The sequence below is a fragment of the Neolamprologus brichardi genome, chromosome 10, assembly GCF_056152115.1.
Source record: "Neolamprologus brichardi isolate AB-2024 chromosome 10, ASM5615211v1, whole genome shotgun sequence".
NCBI lineage: Eukaryota > Metazoa > Chordata > Actinopteri > Cichliformes > Cichlidae > Neolamprologus > Neolamprologus brichardi.
In genome coordinates, this window is record NC_142113.1 from 13493471 (window position 1) to 13516515 (window position 23045).

General features: G+C 40.7%; 2 protein-coding genes across 2 annotated transcripts; both read left to right on the forward strand.

The window, feature by feature from the left end:
• The first annotated feature begins 7675 nt into the window (after window positions 1-7675).
• On the forward strand, window positions 7676-21297 carry snx19a (sorting nexin 19a). The gene is made up of 12 exons (XM_087846816.1): window positions 7676-7794; window positions 9151-10644; window positions 10737-10872; window positions 10960-11060; window positions 11159-11278; window positions 11579-11697; window positions 11859-11955; window positions 12062-12203; window positions 12662-12785; window positions 18927-19111; window positions 19207-19294; window positions 19505-21297. The coding sequence occupies exons 2-12, from the start codon at window positions 9175-9177 to the stop codon at window positions 19614-19616; spliced, it is 2694 nt and encodes an 897-aa protein (XP_087702942.1). The 5' UTR covers window positions 7676-7794; window positions 9151-9174; the 3' UTR covers window positions 19617-21297.
• Window positions 13190-16286, forward strand: LOC148100866 (uncharacterized). Its single transcript, XM_087846815.1, has one exon. It carries the CDS (start codon window positions 13319-13321, stop codon window positions 15638-15640), a length of 2322 nt encoding a protein of 773 aa, XP_087702941.1. The 5' UTR covers window positions 13190-13318; the 3' UTR covers window positions 15641-16286.
• Window positions 21298-23045: the final 1748 nt, after the last annotated feature.

Below are 23045 nucleotides of genomic sequence, written 5' to 3' on the forward strand. Positions count from 1 at the left end.
GTGATGACGTCATTTAGCGACTTCTAGCGACTTTTAGGACAGCCAATAGCGATTTTCCTTACTGAGGAGTTGGCAACACTGCTTTAGCGCCGTTGCTGCCAGAGCGATGGTGGCTGAGACGCAGCGGAGCAGAGGTGGAAGTGCCTGGCTTAAAACAGGACATGTTAGCTGCATTTAACTTTCAGTTACTCTTTATATAGTTAGGTAGGAGTCAGACCATGTTTCTTTTTAACTGAAAAACATTACACCAGGTAACCTGCTGTGTTGAAAATAGGGCTGCCACGATTAGTCGACTAGTCACGATTACGTCGACTATCAAAATCATCGACGACTGATTTAATAGTCGAGGCGTCGTTTGAAGCTTTGTAAGATCACAAAAGACGCAGGAACAAGTAGTAGAATTTAAGAGTGTAATAACGGACTGAAACAGAAGATGGCAGCACTGCATGTACAAGGATGCCAGCTGCCGTTAAACCCCGAAGAAGAAGAAGGAGCTGTGTCCCAGAATTCATAGCGCAGCCCAGCTCAGTTTCCAACAATGGCGGCAGCTATTTAGTTTTAATATTACTCTTATTATTCTTTCTGGGTCACAAAATAAACGTTTAGCATATTTTCAGGCGAGAATGTAGCTGTGTAAACCTCAAATATCCGCTCAGTTTATCAAGACACCACATATTTTCAAAAGCGCTCCGACGTTTTCGGAGACGTCTGTTACCCACTAGCTTGATAGCTAGCCGGGGGCAAGGCTCTCTAGAGCCCGTGAGAACACCGGACTGCGGCAAATTGTTTTCAAACCCACTGCGGTCTTTTGCTACTCAGGTTAAACACATATAAGTCACTTAGATAACTTAAAAATGTTATTGTTTGGCTTTTTTTAGTACTTAATTTGTTCCTGAGTAAATCGGTTAGGCTGAGATTAAAGTTATAGTTTTTACACAGCTGAATAAACGTCAAGCAGACAACTGATTATCAGAAGTGTGAGATGCTCGAGAATATACTCCGGTGTCCCGTTATATTTTAGATAACAAGGAGTTTATTAAACTTCACCGAAACAATCTGCAAATTTCATTCAAATTTAATAAACTATCATCTTGTCTTTATTTTTAGTTAGCACATACCTTAAACACTTAGAGCTGTAAGCTAATGATAGTTATATGAGAGCAGATGCATGCTGGTGCAATAAGCTGTACGCTGTACATCCAATGGATGCATGATCTGATTAGTCGACTAATTGCAAAAATAATCGGTGACTAGTCGACTATCAAAATAATCGTTTGTGGCAGCCCTAGTTGAAAATGTGTTTTCCGACGATGTTTGCTCTGTAGTAAAATTAGCGATATTTGACTGCCCTGTTGATCTCATTGAAATGTATACAGCCTATTTAAAATCTAAAACTTAACATTGTCCGTAGCCTGCTGTTGTTACCACTGTCCTGTTTGAAATGTAATGAGACAAACTGGTTATTTTGCCATATGTGCATGTGCCGATATTGAACCCAAGGTACTTACTAGCTAACTGACTGGATGCCCATTAACCTTATAACGCCTGGTGTGTGTGTGTGTGTGTGTGTGTGTGTGTGTGTGTGTGTGTGTGTGTGTGTGTGTGTGTGTGTGTGTGTGTGTGTGTGTGTGTGTGTGTGTGTGTGTGTGTGTGTGTGTGTGTACGTACACAGATTGTCAGTCCAAAGAGGGGAACATGAGGACAAAGTACAAGATCAGGGAGTACTAACAGGCAAAACAGGAACTGTTTAACTGGCAAAGAAAGACAAACAACTAATACAAACAACATACAATCTGGAAGTTGTGTTCTCCCTATATTAAAGCTGCTATACAGAATCTGCAAAACAAACTGGGTTGTCAGCCCTGGCACTGCATTACCATATTAGGCTTCAGTCAGAGGAAGTCACAGTTGCCAAAGACTTTATAAAGCTCAAGAGTGAGGCTGGTGCCATTCCAGATATGTTAACATTGTACAATCTTCTGGATAATCAGATCTTCCTCAAACTGAAAACTGTTATTCAGGTTGCCCTAACAAACCCAGTTAGCAGCTGTAGCTGTGAAAGGTCTTTTAGTGTCTTGAGTCAGCTCCATACCTGGCTGAGAAGGACCATGGGTCAAAGCAGACTCCAGCACCTGGCTGTGATGTCAGTTGGGAAAGAGATGCGTGAGAGACTTGACCACCAAAATGTGATAGACAGATTTACCAACCTCAAGGTGAGGCGACATAGGTTAAAAGAAAAGAAAAAATCTGCAGAGCCATAGTAGTATCTGCAGTAAAGATCTTTTCATACATTGTATACATTGTACCAAAGGCCAAGTGTCTCCATTTTCTAATAATATTTTGTATATTTCAAGGACTCTTCTATTTTTGGAGTGTATTTTTTATGTATCTGTATTGTATTATACATACACTTCAGAAGTGAATCTCTGTCCAAAAAATGCACACAGTTTACTTTTTACTCACTATGAGCATCATTTATTATTTTTCCCCAGTAATTAAGGTTAGGATATGTATTTTTTTTTTTTTATTCCAATCCATTCTTCTTTGGCAGCATTTTAATAACCTTGATCAGATTTGATGGTTTTGTTACAGACTTTTCAAAAAAGTGTTTTGCTATTCTTTCAAAAATGTGGGGATTAAATTGTGTTAAAATGTACAAAACAGTGATGTCATGTTTTGTGACGAGGACCCAGGCACAGAGAGACTTGATGAATTTAAGAAACTTATGATTTAATAAAGAAATTTGCAGACTTGTACAGAGAGGGTAAAATTATGATGACTGATAATGGAGATGAAGACAACAGACGATGAGGACAGGGAGGAACAGGGGTTTAAATGCACCAAGGAGGCAGTCAGACAGAACTCGGGACAACTGGAGGCATTTAGGGATGCAGGGACTGACAGAGACGGGGAAGAAGTCTCATTGTGATGAGTAAAGTTTACCTTGCCTGGATGGGCAGCTCTCTGGGTGCTCAGCACCCCCAAAGCTCTGATCCTAGAATCGCCCCTGGTTTATACTCAAGTATAAATAAACAACAACACTAAAGCTATTCTGTTATACCTGTATGTAAAAAATACACTACACCCAAAATATTTCATAGTTCAGCAACACTGATCAATCTAATAAACCACCCCCCAACCTCCACCTCATAATGCTTAATCGACGTAATCAACTTTAATTTGATGCAGTGTGAAAAAAAAATTGCACAGCATCAAATTATTTTTCTACAATATTTAAATAGATTCAACATCTTTCTTCAACAGAATTGCAGACTGCACAGATGGAAAAAGTACTATAGCTTACTAGGGTATATTAGACTTAATAGTTACTATATACAGTAATGTACTTCTATACATTTTACATCAGATTAAAACTTTGGGTGTAAGATTCAGATAATTATTTATTAAAAGCTAGACATTTTAAATTTTGTCTTTGTGCCCCCTTTTCCCTGTTCATGCCCTATCGGCCCCCCTGGCTAAACTTTGCTAGATCCGCCCCTGCACAGTTACCAGCCGTCAGCTGCATAGAAAAGGATCCTGGTGTAGAAAGCAATATTAAATAAATTCTAACAACAGCTTATCAAGCTTAAACGTGCTGCTGTTGTTCAGCCGCTGGTTTCGTCTTTCTGGTGAGAAGTGGGCCAAAAACAAAGAAGAGAGACGGACTCGTGACAGAAAAGCCGATCAGCTGATCATCGATCAGTTTCACATTGAAGTAGCAGCGAGAGAGAGAGGCAGTCGCTCCTTATATCGGTTGTTAAGCTTAACGTGGGAATGCTTTACAAACATTCAGAGATGAACTTACACACTTGCTTTACTTCTCTCTGGGAAAACTTCCTCGGAGATGAAATGCTGGTTTGGTAGCGATGCTACAAATACACACAGTCGCTCTATCACGTGACCACACTGCTCCAACGTGCTACAGTTATGAGCCGAGTTACGCCGTGTTGCAAGTTTTGTGAGGTGCTTTTTTGAAATTTAATGGATCGGATTACATTTTTTATTTCTCTCCGATATCCGATCCAGTAATTTACGTCAGTATCGGACCGATACCAATACGTAATATCGGATCGGTCCATCTCTAATAGTGAACTGTAATACTGAAAAAATGTAAGAGAAGAACTTCAGATCCTGAGTGTGTGAGGACAGAAGAATCAGCTTTATTTCAATTTTGAGGGATAAAATTTATATTTGAGTTTGATGGTTCTGTTCTCTTTGTGACTACAGGAGCTGCCCTCAGATTCAGACCTCAGCACCACCCAGTGACAGCAGACAGATCATCCAACATGTTCACATGTTAACTGCAAAATGAACTGATGGAAACAGTGCAAAGGTTAAAGTACCACATGTGCTGTAGTGAAAGCTGCAGCTGTTTTATTGATAAAGTTAAAGACAAAAAAACAAAAGGATTAATCACCCATGTAACTGTGTCACTATATATCAGCATTACCAGGACCTCAGTTTGGCGTTTCAGAGAGCTGCTGATCTCAGACCTGCACAGCTTCCATTTTAAACACTTGATGTATTCAGCTGCATGAAGAGCACGTTTGAGTTTCTCTAACACAATTAAATAAAACCCAATGAAGGTCAAAGGTCGTCACTTGTATGCTGAACTACAAACTTGTCATCTGGAATTCTTTCACAGTTTTTTGCAGATGGTGTGTTATTTACCATAAAGTGATTCAGAGTTATTCATACCAGAGTAACCAGAGAGGATCATATATTTTTAAATATATAACTTTCTACAGGACTGAATATATTATGTTTATGTAAAAGTCCAGAGCCTCTGGGGAGTATCTGAGTATTTATAACATTACACAAACCAAAGGTCTCCATCACAGTGTTCATGAAATGCTGGGTTTATCCATCTTCTTTGGCGGGCCTACAGAGGAGCTCTGAAGATTTCCCTGTGAGGGAGCTGCTGGTGAAGATCATGAGTCCTGATCTTGATCAATGCCATGAGCTTCAGTGTTCCTGGTGTTTCTTAAATTATGCCTCTTTCAGTGGGTCAACAGAACTTCTGGCACAGGACAGCTGTGATGAAAGAAAGGGAAGAAGTTTCTCCAAACCTCTGGACCCAGGAAATCCAGCTTGGTCCTGATGGTCTCCCTCACTAGTTTCTCTCCAGGGTGAATGTAGCTGTTGATATAATATGGATTGTTATTAAATGAAAAGAACAAATTAGACTACACTACTGAAACCTTCTGCTGCTGTTTTTAAAGTCTCCATGTTACCAGGCTGTAGAGATTTAAACAGTTTTAGATCCATTACACTCACAGTCTTAAATGTTAAAATCTCAAGCAGCATTATATTTTTGATATTAACAGTAACTCTGGGCTTCTGTAGAGTGTGTAGCTGATCTCATCGCTGTCTAAAAATGGATAAAAAAAACATAAGAAGTGCTGAATCCTTCAGAGTAACAGGTGTGTAGCATCGCTAACTAGCTAGCAACAAGCCTCCAACACAGTGTGTATGCTAGCGGCTAATCTAGCAAACGAATTAACAACAGAGTGATTTTAGAACTATAAGAGGATAAACTGTGTGTCTTTTTTTTTATAACAGTGACATGGTTGAATTTACCTTAATTAAACGAGTCATCAGTCGTGGTAAACCAGCAAAAAAACTCGAGCCGCTGGGCTACGTAAAAAGTGTAGAAGGGCGTGTTTGCGGTCGCGTCCAGCGGGTGTGTGGGCGGGAGTGTTACACAGTCGCTCCACCTCAAGTCACTACTGCGCAGACTCTGGCTCCAAATTTGCAAGATGGCAGCCTCCACAAGCGGGATATTTTGGCTTCATTTTTGCACAATGGGAGGAGGCGGTGTCGCATCTTTTATACAGTCATTGGCGTGGAGCTGCGACTGCCGCCTGCAGCGATAAACTGCGTTATGTAAGCTATAAGAGAGAGAGAGTCACTTGTCCCCGCCTGGGCTTGCAGTCACACACGGTGCCAACAAAACAGAGGTTATGAAATAAGATAGGCAGGAAAAAAAAGAATAAACATTTACAACAGCAGCTACATACAGGCCTATACAATCATAAGCTACACCTGCTTTAAACCACGTGGTGTGCTTATAGCTCGATTTTCCAGGTTTCTATGTTGTATGTCTAACATCTTTGCTTAGGGGCCATGTGACACATCAAACTTATTGGTAATGTCACAAGAAAAACAATGGTGTGCTTGGTTTCAATGTAACTTTATTCTTTCATGAGTTATTTACAAGTTTCTGACCACTTATAAAATGTGTTCAATGTGCTGCCCATTGTGTTGGATTGTCAATGCAACCCTCTTCTCCCACTCTTCACACACTGATAGCAACACCGCAGGAGAAATGCCAGCACAGCCATCCAGTAGAACCAGTTTATCAGAAAAGACAAAGGATAAAGTAAAACAGCTATACTGCAGATACTCTGTTTTTGTATAAATGTGTTTCTAAGGCCATAAGGACAGAACCACAGACAGCCCACAAGAAGCAGAACAAAGGCAAGGAAAGTCTGAGAATCAAATACACAGGAAGGTGATTAGGAAAGTGAAGACAGCTGAGGACACAGCGGGGACAAATCAAGAGTAAGAGAGGGGGGAAGCAAAACTGAACATAGTGCACAAAAGACAGGAGCTACTAAAATAAAACAAGAGGCAGAGACAAAGACAAAGCTGACATAAAGAAAAGTAAACAAACAGACATGACTGACTTTACAGGGAGACACTAAAGGACGACACATAGGAAAGAGTTAAAGGAAACAGGAAGGGAAATCACTAAATATTGCACAATCAAGATATGAGTAGAAGAGAGATAAACGTCTTAGTACTTTTTAGGAGCACTTTAGGCAACTTTTTTTTACCTCCAAATGTTTTTAGCAGCAAGCAACTGACAAACTATGGCAGTAGCATCTATGCTAATGCAATTTATCTTAACTGTTCTCCAAGTTAAGGTTTGCCTCTCCTCATTCAAAAACATAGTGTAGGTGTAATAGAATATCGTTGGCTATTGAGGATAATAAACATAAAACAAGACCAATCAGAGTAGTAAATGCAAATCTTTTGTGTCATTGTGATGTGACATAATCTCAAATAGAAAAAATAATGTTTTAAGGAGCTCAGACAAAGAAAGTGTTTACTGCATGACCCCCGCAATGTCTCCCATGACTATTATATTGCTTTAATATACACCAATAAGAACAATATAGAATATATGAATCAGGACTTCAAAACTTTACCTTACAGTTATGGGTTGCCGATCACTTTATTCCTACATTTATGTGTATCCGTATCCATATCATTATATATATATATAGTTAGTTAGTTAGTTTTTGGTCAACTTGTAAAACAGATCAAAAGCACTGGTGGTAAAGTCACTCTCATTACTCTGCAGAAAACACTGGTGAAAACACAGAAGTACACAATTAAATCAAGAAGAAATGTAGAGATAATAAATTTTAAATATTTAAATGTGCAGAACTGTAAAAATGGAGTAACAGAATTTAACTTATGCTGATTTAGCTACTAGCGCTTAAATGTGTATCATTTGTATGCCTGTTTTGTGTCTGTTCATTTATTTATGGTCACATAGTTTTATTCTCTAAAACCTGCATACTTATTGCTAGCATTTGTTTTCAGATGCACATAGATGACTGTATTGCTCTTTAACTGTCTCAAGTAGACAACCAGCAGCCAGAGAGCTGTCCATATGGGCTCTGTGTGTCTATCCAGATAATCTTTGTTGGAGGATTAAGACCGGAGCAGGAAGACATTCAACACGACCTGCATTTGTCCAAAGAGGGTCCTTTAACCTTTCAGGTAATGTGTGTTTTTCTGCTTCATAGCCTAAACTAATAGAAATCCACTGTCAGTAGGCTACGGGCTAGCTGCATATAATAGGTGAGCCTCACTGACCTCTGCTCTGACCTCAGTTGCTGCTAGCCCACAGTACTTTTGTAAACACGCTCTGGATTTCTCTCGAGGTTTGACTGTTATGCGAAATATAGAAAGCAGAAAAAAGTCAAACAACAGGCAATACTCGCTGTCCATTAAAGTTTATATCAATTTACTGTTGACATGGAAGAAAGTCCTCTGACATGATACTGTAACAGATGGTGCATTCAAGCGTAATTATATTGTCACGGGGCAGTTAATGGAGTAGAACATTATACTCCATACAAACAACATAATAGGTTTATAGCTGTCATATGGACCTTTTGCTTCCAAATGACTTTGGACATTATCTGATCATTTTTTTATTATTCTCATGAAGGCAGTAAATATAAAACAGTCTCTCAGTAGAAGTGATTTTACTGGAACTGTAATTTTGTTCGGTCAGTGTTTTGAATCCAGTACAGCACTGCAACCCATCTAAATTTTAACATGTATAATGGTCAGTTGAATTAAATCACACATCCTTCAACTTTTGTGGGCCATTTACAGCAAACAACTTCTGCCTATGTCATATCAGGTGTGGTGTTTTATTAATTTTCTATAAAAACACAAAGAAAAACATCACCTTAACAAAATGCTAAATTATTGTTCTAATTCCCTGCATATTCCGGTCTTACTGTTTTAATTATGAGGATTTAGATGCTTATCTCTGTGGAGGCTTCCTAGTTCTTTTCTTTTTTCTCTTTTTAGATTTTAATTTACAAAAAAATCTCAAATGAAAAGGGGAAATTTGTAAAATAAAACTTGAAGGAAATAGATTACATTATAATGCATATATTTGTTAATGGAAGGCCTATAAAGTGATATGGAAAAGCCCCATCATAGACACAAACACTGTGTAAACATAGATCTGAGTGAGAGTTGTAGCTGGCTGGCTTTATAATGTGAGAATTGAAGCCATTAAACCAGGGATGGGGAACTCCAGGCCTTAAATGCTGGTGTCCTTCAGGTTTTAGATCTCACCCTGGGTCAACACAGCTGAATCAAATGATTAGTTCATTGGCAAGCCTCTGGAGAATTTAAAGACATGTTGAGGAGGTCATTTAGCCATTTAAATCAGCTGTGTTGGATCGAGGACTCATCTAAAACCTGCAGGACACTGGCCCTTAAGGCCTGGAGTTCCCCCGCCCCTGCATTAAACAGTTATACTGAAATTTAGTCATTACTATAATATTCTTATTGCTTGTTATTTAACAGTATATGCATTTTTTTTTTCAACAGGACAAATCTCCACTGCCGATCATAATGTCTTTATTGGATTTTCTTGGGCAGGGGAAGCTTTTGGGGGTCGGAGCTCTGCTGGTGTGGCTCGTCCTCTTCCACCTTCTTGTTAATGTTTGGCTCCTCTGCGTCTTCACCAGTCTCCTGGTAGTTCTCGGAGGTTGGCTTGGGTCACGGGCTCTGCTGGATGCCAACAGCGTTCTCCACCTGGAGCACTTCTTGCCTCTTGGCAACATTAACCCACCTCAGTATTCACCTGAGCACGAGTGGAGATTGAACCATGAGATCCACAGCGCTGTCCACAAAGCAGTGCGTGACTTTGTGTCCTCGTGGTATCGCACTCTGCTGCCCGAGGTGGAGGGCGAGTTTGAGCGTGCGGTGTGTAATTCGATGCTGGAGTCAGTGATGGAACTGAAGGAGCGTGCCCGGCGAGTGGACAGAAAAGCCATGGTTCAGCGGTTGTTGGAGGTGTACGGGGGTCACCTGCAGAACTACATGACAGTAAGACAGATACAGTCAACACAAAAGAGAAGCATGAGCCTCTGGCAGCTCTACAGTGAAGTAGACACCCCTCATCCAGCTGTGAGCAGCAAAGCTGCTGAGCTCAGCTACTCCAGAGCTCTAGTTCACCTTGTACTACACGTGCTGGTTCCATACCCACAGATGGAAACCAGGACAGGAGGTTACATGGTTACAGAACTTATTACCTGCAACGTGCTGCTACCGCTCATAAGCAGGATATCCGATCCTGACTGGCTCAACCAGACCATTGTAGACATACTTACCAGATGCAGAGAACCACACCAGGAAATCAACGTGGATGACCTCCCAGTAGATCCCCTATACAAATGTCAGATCGACCAGGAGTCCTGGGCCACCTGCATGTCACTGTCTTCTTCCGATCAAGCTGGTCTCGCCAGCAAAAGCTCCTCTGACCTTGATGACCTGAATGAGAGCCAGAGCACGATCCATGAGACGGAGTCCTCACTGAGCAGCATGGTTAGCTTGGCGTCAGCTGGGAAATGTCAAAGCTGCCGCCCAGGCCTGCTCACACCATACAAAGTGAACTGCTGTCCGCTCACATCTGTCCACCACTCCAACTCGTCAGAGTCCAAAATAATTTCACTGGACTCGCTAACTCAGTCTGACTCTGATGATGATCTGAAAGGAGGCTTTTGCGAGTGTGGTCCTTCAAACAACTTCTGCAGCATGCTCACTTCAAAAGATGATGAAGCCTATGGATGCTTCGGTCCTCTGAGAAATCTAGGACAGAAGGTGGTGGTGCCAGTGGACTCCCAGTGGCCTGCAGGCATAGCTGAAGAGAAATCTCCAGGTTGCCCTAGAAGAAAGCTTTGTTTACCCTCTTATAGCTTGGATTCCCCCAGCAATGCAGTGGCACCTGTGAACATCCAGAATGTCAGAATTGGTGGCACCGTCACCGCAAAAGAGCAGCGTGGCACCGGCACACATCCCTATATTCTTTACACTGTAAAGGTACAGTCATGCCACAGCCTGGTACAATGAAGCTGTCTTATCAAATTGGATTATTGATGATTGCATACTGCACCCCTCTTTCTGTTTAACAGTTTCAGACAGCGACCAGTGATGGCAGCGCCACTCCACAGCATGCGGCCTGTCACGCTGTCAATCGCAGATACAGCGAGTTCCTCAACTTGCAGACACGATTAGAGGAGAAGCCCGAAATGAAGAAATTAATCAAGAGTAAGACATCGTCCTCTGCTTTAAGACATCACCAAACCCTAGTAGTCCAAGAAGAGATGCCACGTTTATTTATTTATTGCATTTCAGATGTCAAGGGCCCAAAGAGGATTTTCCCTGATCTCTCATTCAGCAGTCCAGACGGTGAGAAGGTTGAAGTGCGTAAAAGCCAGCTGGATGCCTTCCTAAAAGTAAGCATTGGGATTATAACTTTTGCATTTGCAGGATTCTGACGTTTGGGTTTTTTGGTTTTTTTTGTTCTTGTGGTATAATTTTTATTGTTTTCTAGCAATTAAGCAGCATTCCTGAGATAGCCAACAACGAAGACATGCAGGAGTTCCTAGCTCTCAATTCAGGTGTCTGTACGTATTTTGGAAGAAAACCTTTTGCCAAGTCAAGAATTGATAAGGTAGGAACAAGCTAACAGAAAATTAAACTAATAAGTAGTTGCATTTTGTGAAATTTACTCCATTACTCCCCTGCAAGAGTTAAGTAAGTTTTATGCCTTGTTCTTGAGCATGGAGTTGGACCTTTTGTGAAAATGTGTAAAAAAATTCCACATTGTAATACTCAAGAACGCACAAAATAGAGAAGAATAAATACTCAAGAAGCTAATCATGTTCAGAATGAGACAAAAACTGGATGCTTTTTCTTTCTTTTTTCTACAACTTGAATTTAATTATCTCACATATATTTGATTGATTGAAAGATGATGGAAAATGCTTTGGACACTTTGAAGACAGCTTTCCCACATCCAGAACCCCTCAGCCCAACAGAGGACATTGATGGAGATCCTGATGGAAGAACAATGGACAACAGAAAATACAGGTAAGAGCTCTATCTGCCTGATACCAATCTTCACACACATTCAAATCTACTTTGCTTCCTTATTATCAATTCAGTGAGTTAATTCTCAGCTTCTTTTATGTTGGATTTAATTCACTTATTTTTGTAACCTGAGGTTTCCTGTCTTGTGTTCTGTGCTTCAGGAGGCTTTTCCCAAGCAAAATCTCTCCAGCCTTCAATATACCCAACATTCCTGATCTACATCCTAAAGTGACATACTGCTTCAGTGAAGGCAGCACTGTAAGTCATTATTCTTCATGAACTATCAACGCAAACGTGTTTCAGACTAATGTAGGAGAGCGTTGACATTTTCTTCAGAAATCATTTGCTTATTCTGATTTTCTAGGTCCTCAATGGCATGTCACTGTCCCACCTCGAGAATTTTGTTGGTGAGCAGGAAACACTGTTATGTGGACTGAATGGGAAAGAGAACAAGCAGAGGTGTGAGCAAGATGTGAAGAAGACTTCAGGGAAAACTCACGGCACAGGTTGAGTTTGTCTGAAGTAGATTTATCCACATTGGCAAGATGCACTGACACAGTTTTACCACATGGGTGCAGCAAAACCCAATGTCTGTGGTGGCTGTAGCTGAGCAGTAGACGATTTGCAGCAATAGGGCACAAACACATTTTGGAGACTTTTTGAATCCACATTTAGTAAGAATGTTTTTTTTTGACTTGCAGTGAAAAATCTTGACCTCAGCATCTATTAATAGATATTTCTGATTAAAAACATTTTTTGGTTGATTGTTTATTAACAACACAAAGGTAACTCCATGTTTTTGCCCACTACCACTAATGGTGTGTTCTGCCTTTACAAGTAGTCAAATATTTTTTTAATTCATTTGTGAAGATTCCATTCCTTGTGCTCAAATAAATGTATAATTAATGGGGGTTTGTGTGTGTGTGTGTGTGTGTGTGTGTGTGTGTTTGTGTGCGTTCTGCAGACACAGCTGTGGCAGATGTCGCTTTGAACATCTTGTGTCTGCTGATGAAGGATCAGTGGAGTTGGCTGTGCACTGAGAACATCCAGAAGGCCATCAGACTGCTCTTCGGGACTTTCATCGAGAGGTAAGAGTTCCTCCGCATCTGCAGCTGTTTGTGAACTGTTGTTCCTGATTTACTTACAGTGTAAGTAAATCAGGAGTGAAGACAAAATCAACAATGACTTATGCCATAAGTCATTGTTGATTTTGTCTTCACTCTCCATCCCCTGCCAAGCTGCACCTGTGATTCTGCGGCTGCTCGCTGATGAGCTGACAGATAAGATCTTTTCTTATCCTCTGCATCCTTACCCTATCACCTCTGCCTCCCACAGGGCGCCAGCCTGCCCTGTTGAAACACTATTTTTTTTCAGTGTTTCAACTGAAAAAATAGAATGCCATTGATGAAAAATAGAATGCCTTTGATCCAAAGTAGAATGCCTTTGATCCCTTGTGATGTCATCATCTTGCTGACAGAAAAAACCCTTAAATAGGAGCTTTGCTCTGTTAAACTTTGCTGCTCAACGGACCTTGACCTGACAGTAAGCAAACCCTTTTGGAGAGTTTTGAGAGAATTTCGCGTTACTTAGCAATTCACTGACCAAGCCGACACATTTCACCATGTCAGCTAACCCATCCTTCTGCTCAAATGAGCTTGGAATAGTTAAAGGGAGCATTTTGGGAAACCACTACAAGGTAGAGGCTTTCCTTGGAGAAGGGGGCTTTGGTATTGTAGCCAAATGTCGTGATACCATGACCAACCGAGCTGTGGCTATTAAAGTCAACAAGAGCGACCCTGATATTCTGCAACAGGCAAAACTGGAAATTTTCATCTTGGAGCAGCTGAGAAGGTTGGATCCAGATGCCGCCAACATTGTTAAATGGAACGGCTTTTTCCACGACGGAGAGCAGGTTTGCTTAAAGTTCGAACTCCTTGATCAATGCCTGTGGGACTACATACGGGACCGGAAAAACCAGGGTCTCCCCATTAGTGAAGTAAGGCCAATTTTAGGTCAGCTCACAAATGCTCTGTCCCACCTGGGTTCTTTGGAAATAGTGCACGCTGACCTCAAACCTGGAAACATCATGGTTGTAAACCGCCATGAGTCTCCCATCAAAGTCAAACTTATAGACTTTGGCCTTGCATGTCCTGCGTCTGCAGTGATGCCTGGTGACCGTGTGGGGACGGTTGGTTATAGTGCACCTGAAGTTATGCTTGGCCTTCCTTACAATGAAGCAAGTGACATGTGGTCTCTGGGGCTGGTAGCTGTGGAGCTTGGTACAGGGGTGCCACTCTACCCTGGAAATGAAGACTATGATGTCTTGAAATTCATCATAGACACTCAGGGTCAGCCACCAGATCATGTTCTAGACTCTGGCGTGTACACTGAAGACTATTTCAATGAAGACAACAACAACCAACAGCGCTGGACATTTAAGACTGACCAACAATTTCAGTACGAGAAAGGATATGAGTCCCTGGAGACAAGATACATAAAACTGACGCGTCTCGATGACCTCGAACAAGTAATGATGTTTAGAAGAGGACCTGAAAATGGCCAACGTTTGTTTGTAAGCTTAATTAAACAGATGTTGGCCTTGGATGCAACCCAGCGCATAACACCGTCGGAGGTTCTCCGGCATCCCTTTTTCAACCCTAAGAGTTCCCCTTGCATTGACATGAGTGCTGAAAGACCACAAAACCCTGTGGTCTTTCAGCACCCTTCAAACTTGAAATGCAAGAGATCAGAGAAAATCAACTGCAGTTTTCAAAACTCGGTTGAATTTTCTCTGCAAGTATTCGTCCACACGTCAGCCAGCCCATCCTTCAGCTCAGATGAGCTTGAAATAGTTGAAGGGAGCATTTTGGGAAACCACTACAAGGTAGAGGCTTTCCTCGGAGAAGGGGGCTTTGGTATTGTAGCCAAATGCCGTGATACCAAAACCAACCAAGCTGTGGCTATTAAGGTGAACAAGAACCGCACGGATATTCTGCAACAGGCAAAAAAGGAAATTTTCATCCTGGAGCAGCTGCGAAGGTTGGATCCAGATGCCGCCAACATTGTTCAATGGAACGGCTTTTTCCTTGACAGAGAGCGGGTTTGCCTGAAATTTGAACTCCTAGACCAATGCCTGTGGGACTACATACGGGACCCGAATAACCGGCGACTCCCCATAAGCGAAGTCAGGCCAATTTTAGGTCAACTCACAAATGCTCTGTCCCACCTGGGTTCTTTGGGAATAGTGCACGCTGACCTCAAACCTGGAAACATCATGGTTGTAAATCGCTATGAGTCTCCAGTCAAAGTCAGACTTATAGACTTTGGCCTCGCATGTCCTGCGTCTGCAGTGATGCCTGGTGACCGTGTGGGGACAGTTGGTTATAGTGCACCTGAGGTTATGCTTGGCCTTCCTTATAACGAAGCATGTGACATGTGGTCTCTGGGGCTGGTGGCTGTTGAGCTTGTTACAGGGGTGCCACTCTACCCTGGAAAAAAATATTATGATGTTTTGAAATTCATCATAGAGACTCAGGGTCAGCCACCAGATCATGTTCTCGATCCTGGCGTGTACACTGAAGACTATTTCACAAAAGACAACTACAACTACAACCAACAGCGCTGGACATTTAAGACCACCCAACAATTTAAATACGAGACAGGATATGAATCTTTGGAGACAAGATACATAAAACTGACACGTCTGGATGACCTCGAACAAATAATGATGTTTAGACGAGGACCAGAAGATGGCCAACGCTTATTTGTCAGCCTAATTAAAGAGATGTTGGCCTTGGATGCACACGAGCGGATAACACCCTCTCAGGTTCTCCGGCATCCTTTTTTCAACCCTGGCCTCTCCAACAGGTTCCCAAGTATCAACATTGAAAAACCATACAGAGTCAATCTCCAGCATGGCATCTTCCACCCTGGACAAAAGTGATAAAAACACAAACTGGGGTTGGAAAAGGATATTAACAGCAAATTACACTGGAAATATTAATTAAGCTGCTCCAATAATTATCACTTTGCCTTTTTTTTTTTTAAATTTTCACTCCCCCCCACCCCAACCAGTCGCGGCAGATGACTGTCCCTTCCTGAGCCTGGTTCTGTCGAAGGTTTCTTCCTTTTTAAAGGGAGTTTTTCCTTCCCACTGTCGCTAAATGCTTGCTCATAGGGAATCTTCTGATTGCTGGGGTGGCCAAAACTCTAGGGGAAGTAGCAATTCTTGTGAAAATTTAAAAAAAAAGAAGCCTACCAATATTCAAAGCAGAGCAGCGCACACCTTACCATCACATCAGTCCTTTAATCCGACCTAAAACACCATGTTTACAGAAATAAATTCCATACAAATTGGAAATAAATTGTTGTTTTTGATTGTTTATAAATATATAGTGCTACCCTTCAGCCTCCTAGTAGACATACCTGTGTTATAAATGTGAAACTCCTCTGAGTTTTAGAAAAGTTGACCTCTGACCTTGAAGTCAAGGTCACTGAGATTTAAGCTTCACAGAGATTTTCAGTAGATGCAACCATGGTATTGATTTGAAAAATCTACACAATCACAAACTTGGATGTCCACAGCGCCTCGCCATATACCAAAGATTAAGAGGTGTTTTTTTCTAGGTTTCTATAAAGATTACAAAACACAAATAACAAAAATGTCAACACTATTTTGATGTTGTCTAATGTAGTGCAAAAAAACAAAACAAACCCAAAATTTAATAAATAAAGTAAATAAGGTATATACTACATAGTATACAAAATTTTAGTGGTCCACAATGGGCTCAATGAACAGAATGAAGGAAGTAAGTCTTTTATATGACAATGGTGTGAAAAGGTATTTTCCTATTTATTTGTATGTTTGTCACACTTAAACATTTCAGATTATCAAACTTTTTTTTTCTTTTTTATGTAAAAAGAAAAATCCTTTAACTGTCCAGTTTTCTTGATGTTATGATGCTTCTACCACTGGTTTGTCATTAATAAATCAGACTTTGGCTGCTGCAGCAGAAAAAGACAAAGAGAAAATGTAATCACACAAGTCAGAGGTGCAGATTTACACTTTACCTGAAACAGAGCAAAAGTGCTTTTTAAATAGGTTAATGAATATTAAGTAATATAGGCTAGATGTCTGGACATTACTAGTTTCATTTGGGCCTTCTGGGCCATTAGTCCTCTGGCTTATTGCCAGTTACCAGCCAAATAGCTTGTGTATTTTATTATCTTAGTGTGTTAAAGATTCTAGTTCTTATTCTGGTCAAACTGTGCTTCATTATTTGTTTACAGCACAGCTACAGTTCCAGGTGACTTCAAGTCAAAAGGATACTACATGTCAATGGCCAGCAGCCTGTATTCAGTTTGAATATTGCAGTAAATGTACCTGGATCTGTTTCTATTGGGTTGTGAAATTGGTCTCACTGTTACATCCAACTTATAGAGTGGGATAAAGACAAAAAGAAACAAGAGAGAATTGATTTGTAGTTAGAAATCCAAAGTTGCTTCTGTTTTGCCCACACACATTGATGATGATTTCACATCACTAAGCAGGTTATCAAATGTGGACAGAATGTTAGCAGAATCTTATAATTCTCATAAGATTGTGTTTTTGTGTCATTCAATACAATGTGTTTATGTGTGACATACTGATATGAATCATAGTATCTTATGGAATTCCAAAAATGGCTGCCAGGACAGCTGCCACCACACTGATGTGACACACTACAAATCAACTCTTTGATGCTCTGTGCCGAGTCTGCACAATAACCTGCACTTAAACATTCATTTAATATCACGTACATATATACACATACTGTCCCTCAAGAAGACACTGAGAAAAAATAAAGAATAACATTGAGACTGTAACTTTGACATACGTGGGCGAATAACTTCTGCTACCTTTGGACGCCCTGTGATAATAAGCCAGATGACTCATAGCAATTAGTAAAACTACAGGCAAGTCTTAAAGTACCGGATGCCCTGTCATTTTCTACTTCTAAACCCAGACAAAACTGAAACGATTGTGTTATTTCTCTCTAAAATATCAGATACATGGCGTATAATCAAATACTTAACCTTGACTGCATTACCTTGGCCTCAAGTAACACTGTGACGAATCTTGGAGCCATTTCTGAACAGGATATGTCACTCAACTCACACATTAAACAAATCTCTAGGACTGTTTCACTTCATCTGAGCAATATTGTCAAATTTAGAAACATCCTGTGAGAGTGAGACAGAAAAATGACTTTGAGATTGTTACTTCTAGAGTGGGTTACTGTAAACAGGTAAAATCTCCCTGAAAAACCTTCAGTTCAAAGCCCACAGTGAGAGTGCTAACATATCAGCTTCTCTTGATTTGCTGCCTGTTAAAACCACAACTTAATTCAAAATTCTTCTCTTTGAATAGAAAGTCCTGAATGATCATCATATTGTATGGGTAGAGTTTCTTAAAGTAGAATGGGAGGCTGAGCCTTCGACTGTCAGGCTCTTCTCCTGTGGAACCAGCTCCCAGTTAGGGATCAGGAGACTGACACTCTCTCTACCTGGAACACGAAACTTAGACTTGATAAAACTTATACCTCAGGTGACTCTGCTAGAGGACTTTTCTGGTGTTTGTCTACTCTCTGCCATAGTTTGTGTGATGTCCTTTTGGTTGTTCGCAGTCTTTGTACTGTCATTCTGTTATTTACATTGCAGGAAAATTTTTTATTCATTACAATAAATCACAGCAAGGCATCAACAGTTGGCTATGGGGTCTATTTCGTGAGCAGGTGACATATTTACAGTCATTTATTTTTCCTTCATTCAGCCAGATCTAGAGAGCACATTGACAGGTTAGTGGTGGTTAGTTGGATTTTAATGGTGCACGATCTTCTCTCTGATTGTCTTTCAGGAGTTTTTTAACACACACACATAAATGTTATGGGTTTTTGTGCTTTACTTGCTAAACTAAATAACTGCTGGACCCACTTTACCACATGGTGTGTGGAAAATGGGCTTTTCCGACCCCTAATGTTATGCTATCATTAAATAGTCATAAAGGCTTGATATCTGCCTCTGGGACCTCACTTCTGGCTTAAGGTTCATGCTTTGCATTCTCCTTTAATTGGTTAAAGCACGCTTTTTCATGAGCTTGCATTTAATTCCCCTTCTGTCTGTTTGACACACTGGCACATGTCCTGAACATGGACGCACTCACTAAAGTATTGAACTGGTTTCTGTATCAGATGGTTGGATGTAGGTGTCGCCCACCTTACCAGTGCTCCTTGCTGGGTGATTTACCTACAAGTGCTGCAGGAAGCTGTATGGCCCGGTGGCACTCTGCCTGCTCAACCACAGCCTGAGCGAAGTGCTGCACAAAAGGAGAAAACAAAGGAGCAATGTTTGGACTGCCTGATGCAGCTGCTCCCAGGTGAATAACAGCTGTTCAAATCAGATTACTGCTGTTAAATGCTGCCCTGATTCTCAAGCTTCTGACAGTATGTTTCACTGTTTGTGTCTGAGCAGAGCTCATCACTGACATGCTGGGTAATGAGAAGTACAGACTGAGTTTGGAGACTATGCTGGAGTCTTTGCAGGACCACCAGATAAACAAGTGAGTCAGCAACCAAAACCACTAAGCAAACAAGAAACAGAAACTGTATCAGTGCTGGTCTCTGATTATCACTAAACAGTACAACCACAATGTTAATGTTTCAGATAGAACTGCAAACTCCTCTTACCTTTCATATTTATACTATTATATCATCAATCTAAGAATGTCAGTTTCCTGATCTCTTTTTCCTACATCTGTGTTTTTCTGCAGGCATCTGCTTTATTGCATCTGTGACCTGCTGCTGGAATTTTTGATCCCCGAGTCGTGTGATGAGAACTTCCAGCATTCTCTGCTACAGAGCTTGACCAAAGACACATATTGAGACAACAATGATCGTCATTAGTTTACAAAAATCTGCCTGCTGAAGCCCAGAACTGATCACCAGACAGACTCGGGTCTGAATGACAGTCACTACTCTCAGCAGCTTGTCTGATAGATAAATGGAATACACAGGTAAACAAATATCTGTCATTCAGTTGTGGCGAGCACAGTGTACTTTGCTGTGGTCTGTGTGGGAGCAGGATCAGAGCTGGGAACAACAACAGACTGAAGAAACTGATTAGGAAGGCTGGCTCTGTGAGCCAGCTATCACCCTCTACAACACTGATTGTCTGCCAGATAATATTTATATAATTCTTATTATTATTTCACGATCATTTCAACTTCCCATATGTGTGATAGACTTATCACTTATCTGATTATTATAAAACAAGCTTTAGCTTCCATTTCAGCTTATAAAAAGTTTGCATCCACGTAAATAAATAGGATATAAAATATCCCAAACATACCTACTCTTTTGCCCCATTTTTAGTCTTTTGGGGAGTGATAAGATGATTAGGTGATGCATCGTCGGTGGAAGCAGTTCATGGAGATGCAGCTTGCCATATACTTGTGCAGGATGTGACATATTCATAAAAACCTGTAGTCAATGGAGTCCACAGGGTGATGGCACAACAAAGCGGCATCAATCACGCAGATTAATGAGAAAAAGGACTGATCCTGGCTTCATATTTATATCATCACGCAAACTGACGTCTGGTTAACATGTCACCCAGTTAAACTAACTTTTTTTTGGCTCTTGGGCTCCATTGCAGACAACATATGACGTTGTTTAATATGCTTAACACAGTTATTCGCTGTTAGAAAAACACATGCACTGTTACTGTTGTCTTTTATCTTGATGCATTCATTTATTCTGATGTGGTTGTAAATCGTGCACATTCCTACTTTGGAGCCTGGTAAGTTCACAGCTGGCATGAGTGCATATGTTCATGATATCTACCTGAAGTATGATGATTCTTCAGATGTAGAACTCGACAGATCGCCGGGGCACGAAAGGAAATGCAGGAGGCTCTTCCAGGATTTTATGTCAAGTTTTATTCTGTCTTTTGTCGCCCTTTATCTAATGATTGCTAGAGGTCTCACTGTGCTTCTCAGTGCAATTGGCACCTTCAGCTCAGCCCTCTGACATCTGTGAGTGAAATCAGCAGTGTGAAGGATTTGCTCAGATGAAAGCTGGGGCTGAACTTCAGACAGGTGTACTGACTGAGTCAATAAATGTTTGAAGTTGAGAGCACTGTTGGGGAATCCCCCTGTCTTCAACACAAAGGGTGAACTTTAGCCGTCACAAAGATGATTTTGTGCTAGTTTTCTTTGATTACTCCTCTGTGTCAGGTAACTTATTTATATAATCCAGCTCTTCTCACACATTCTTTCACTGTACAAACACTATTTGTGTGAAAGGAGTTAAAAATCGACTGATATTTCATAAATAAGTGTGTATAAGTATTGTGTTTTAGTCTTCCCATGATCTTTTGATCCGGAGAGCAGTTAAAAAAATACCAATTTCTTCACAGCCAAATTCCATGATGAGGGATAAATTAACTGCATGCTTTACAAAACCACTTTGTTTTGCTTGAATGGTAAATTGAAAAAAAGTAAGGAAAAAAAAAGTCACCACTTTTTATAAAGTGCTTCCATATGGCAACATAATTTTATTAAATATGGATGGCTGATATAGTGTGTGTTTGTGAGTATCTTTATTTCATTGAGGGGGGAAAAAAATCTGCATCACTTGATATCTGCATGCACTCTGTACTTGAGCTGAAAGATTTATTATCCGTGTTAAGCACGACAGGGTAACAGGGTCACTGGTGGCTGGTACTCAGACAACTGTCAAGCATCCTTAAATATTCAGTATGGCAGCCTATTGCAAAGAATCTCTGAAACACTGAAATAATTACAATCAGTTCAAAGAGGGTGTTCGTCTGTAAAAAGAAAAAAAAATCTGGCAGTTCTGTCATGGTGATTGACAAGGTCTCAAAAATGCGCGCTCTTCCCTGCTCTGCAATTATCTCTTCCAATGTAAAACACTTTTCTATCAATTTAGTGTGTTTCCAGCAGAATAATCCTGTAACACACACAAGGTTTATAAAGCTTTAAGACCACAGTGTGAGCAAAAGTTGTATATTGGATGCGCACAGATCCAACAACAGGGGAGTTGTTCACATATGCTCACATGTAAACTGTCAGTCGTCAGGGTGTAAATCCACTCCTATTGTTTCCACTTGCTGGTCAGCAAGACTTCATAAAGTTAATGTTAGGAACATTTAGCACATCTCACTTCCTTTCTTATGAGATCATGGTCTGATACTGGTGGGGCCCCACCTCCTGTCTCATGCTTTGGGACTTGTTTGTGACTGGAAACCAGGGGGGATTAAATGCTTAAACTGCACTGCTGGTGGCCACATATGAGTGGGAACAGCTGTATTTTAACCACAAATTGCTTAGTGCAACAAATACACACGGAAGTTCACAACTTAGATCCATTACAGGAATTGCTGAATCATTCCAAATAAGCATTATTATTCATTTAAAGTATATTGTAAAATATTGTGATTTATCTGATAAAAATCATCCCTCCACCCTTAGAGTTTTTTAATTTTTAGTGAAAACAGTGAAATTTGTTGTGCACAGTTGTAGGCTTCCTTGGGGTGACTGGCAAAATCTTCATTAGATGTGTCCAATGCTTTGGTTTATGAAACTGTGAGGAACATGGCGAGTGAAGGCCAGTATGCTCTGATCCAACAGATGAGCTACTGTTACACAAATTTCTGAAAAAGTTCATGCTGGTTGTGGTAGACATTATCAGAATACACATTGCACTTTTCATTGCAGTTTGTTGGGTATGAGGCTGCATAGGGATCTGGACCACAGAGAAATGGAAGTTGTCCTACTGGAAAAGCTTGGGTCCTGCCATTCACGTGGATGTTACTTTAACACATACCATCTACCTAAACGTTGTTAGAGACCATGTGCATCCTTTCATGGAAGCTGAATTCCCTGACAGCTGTGGCCTCTTCCAGCAGGATGAATATGCCCTGTCACAAAGATACAAGAAGCACAACAAATTTGAAGTGTTGACCAAATTCCACAGCTCTCAATCCAATCATATATCTGGGCAATGTGGTGATCAAGCAAGTCCAATTCATGGAGGCCTCACAACTTACAGGACTTACAGGATCTGTTGCTAACTTCTTAGTGCCAGATACCACAGCACAAGTTCAGGGTCTAGTGAAGTCCATGCCTCAATGTTTTAGGCTTGTTTTGATAGCAAAAGAGGGACTGCCACAATATTAGGCACGTGGTCATAATGTTATGATCAGTGTTTGATCGTAAATGTTGTGTAGGATGTCTGTTTTGGCACAATTTAGGCTCATTAGAACCAACTGAGTACAACTTGAATACCACA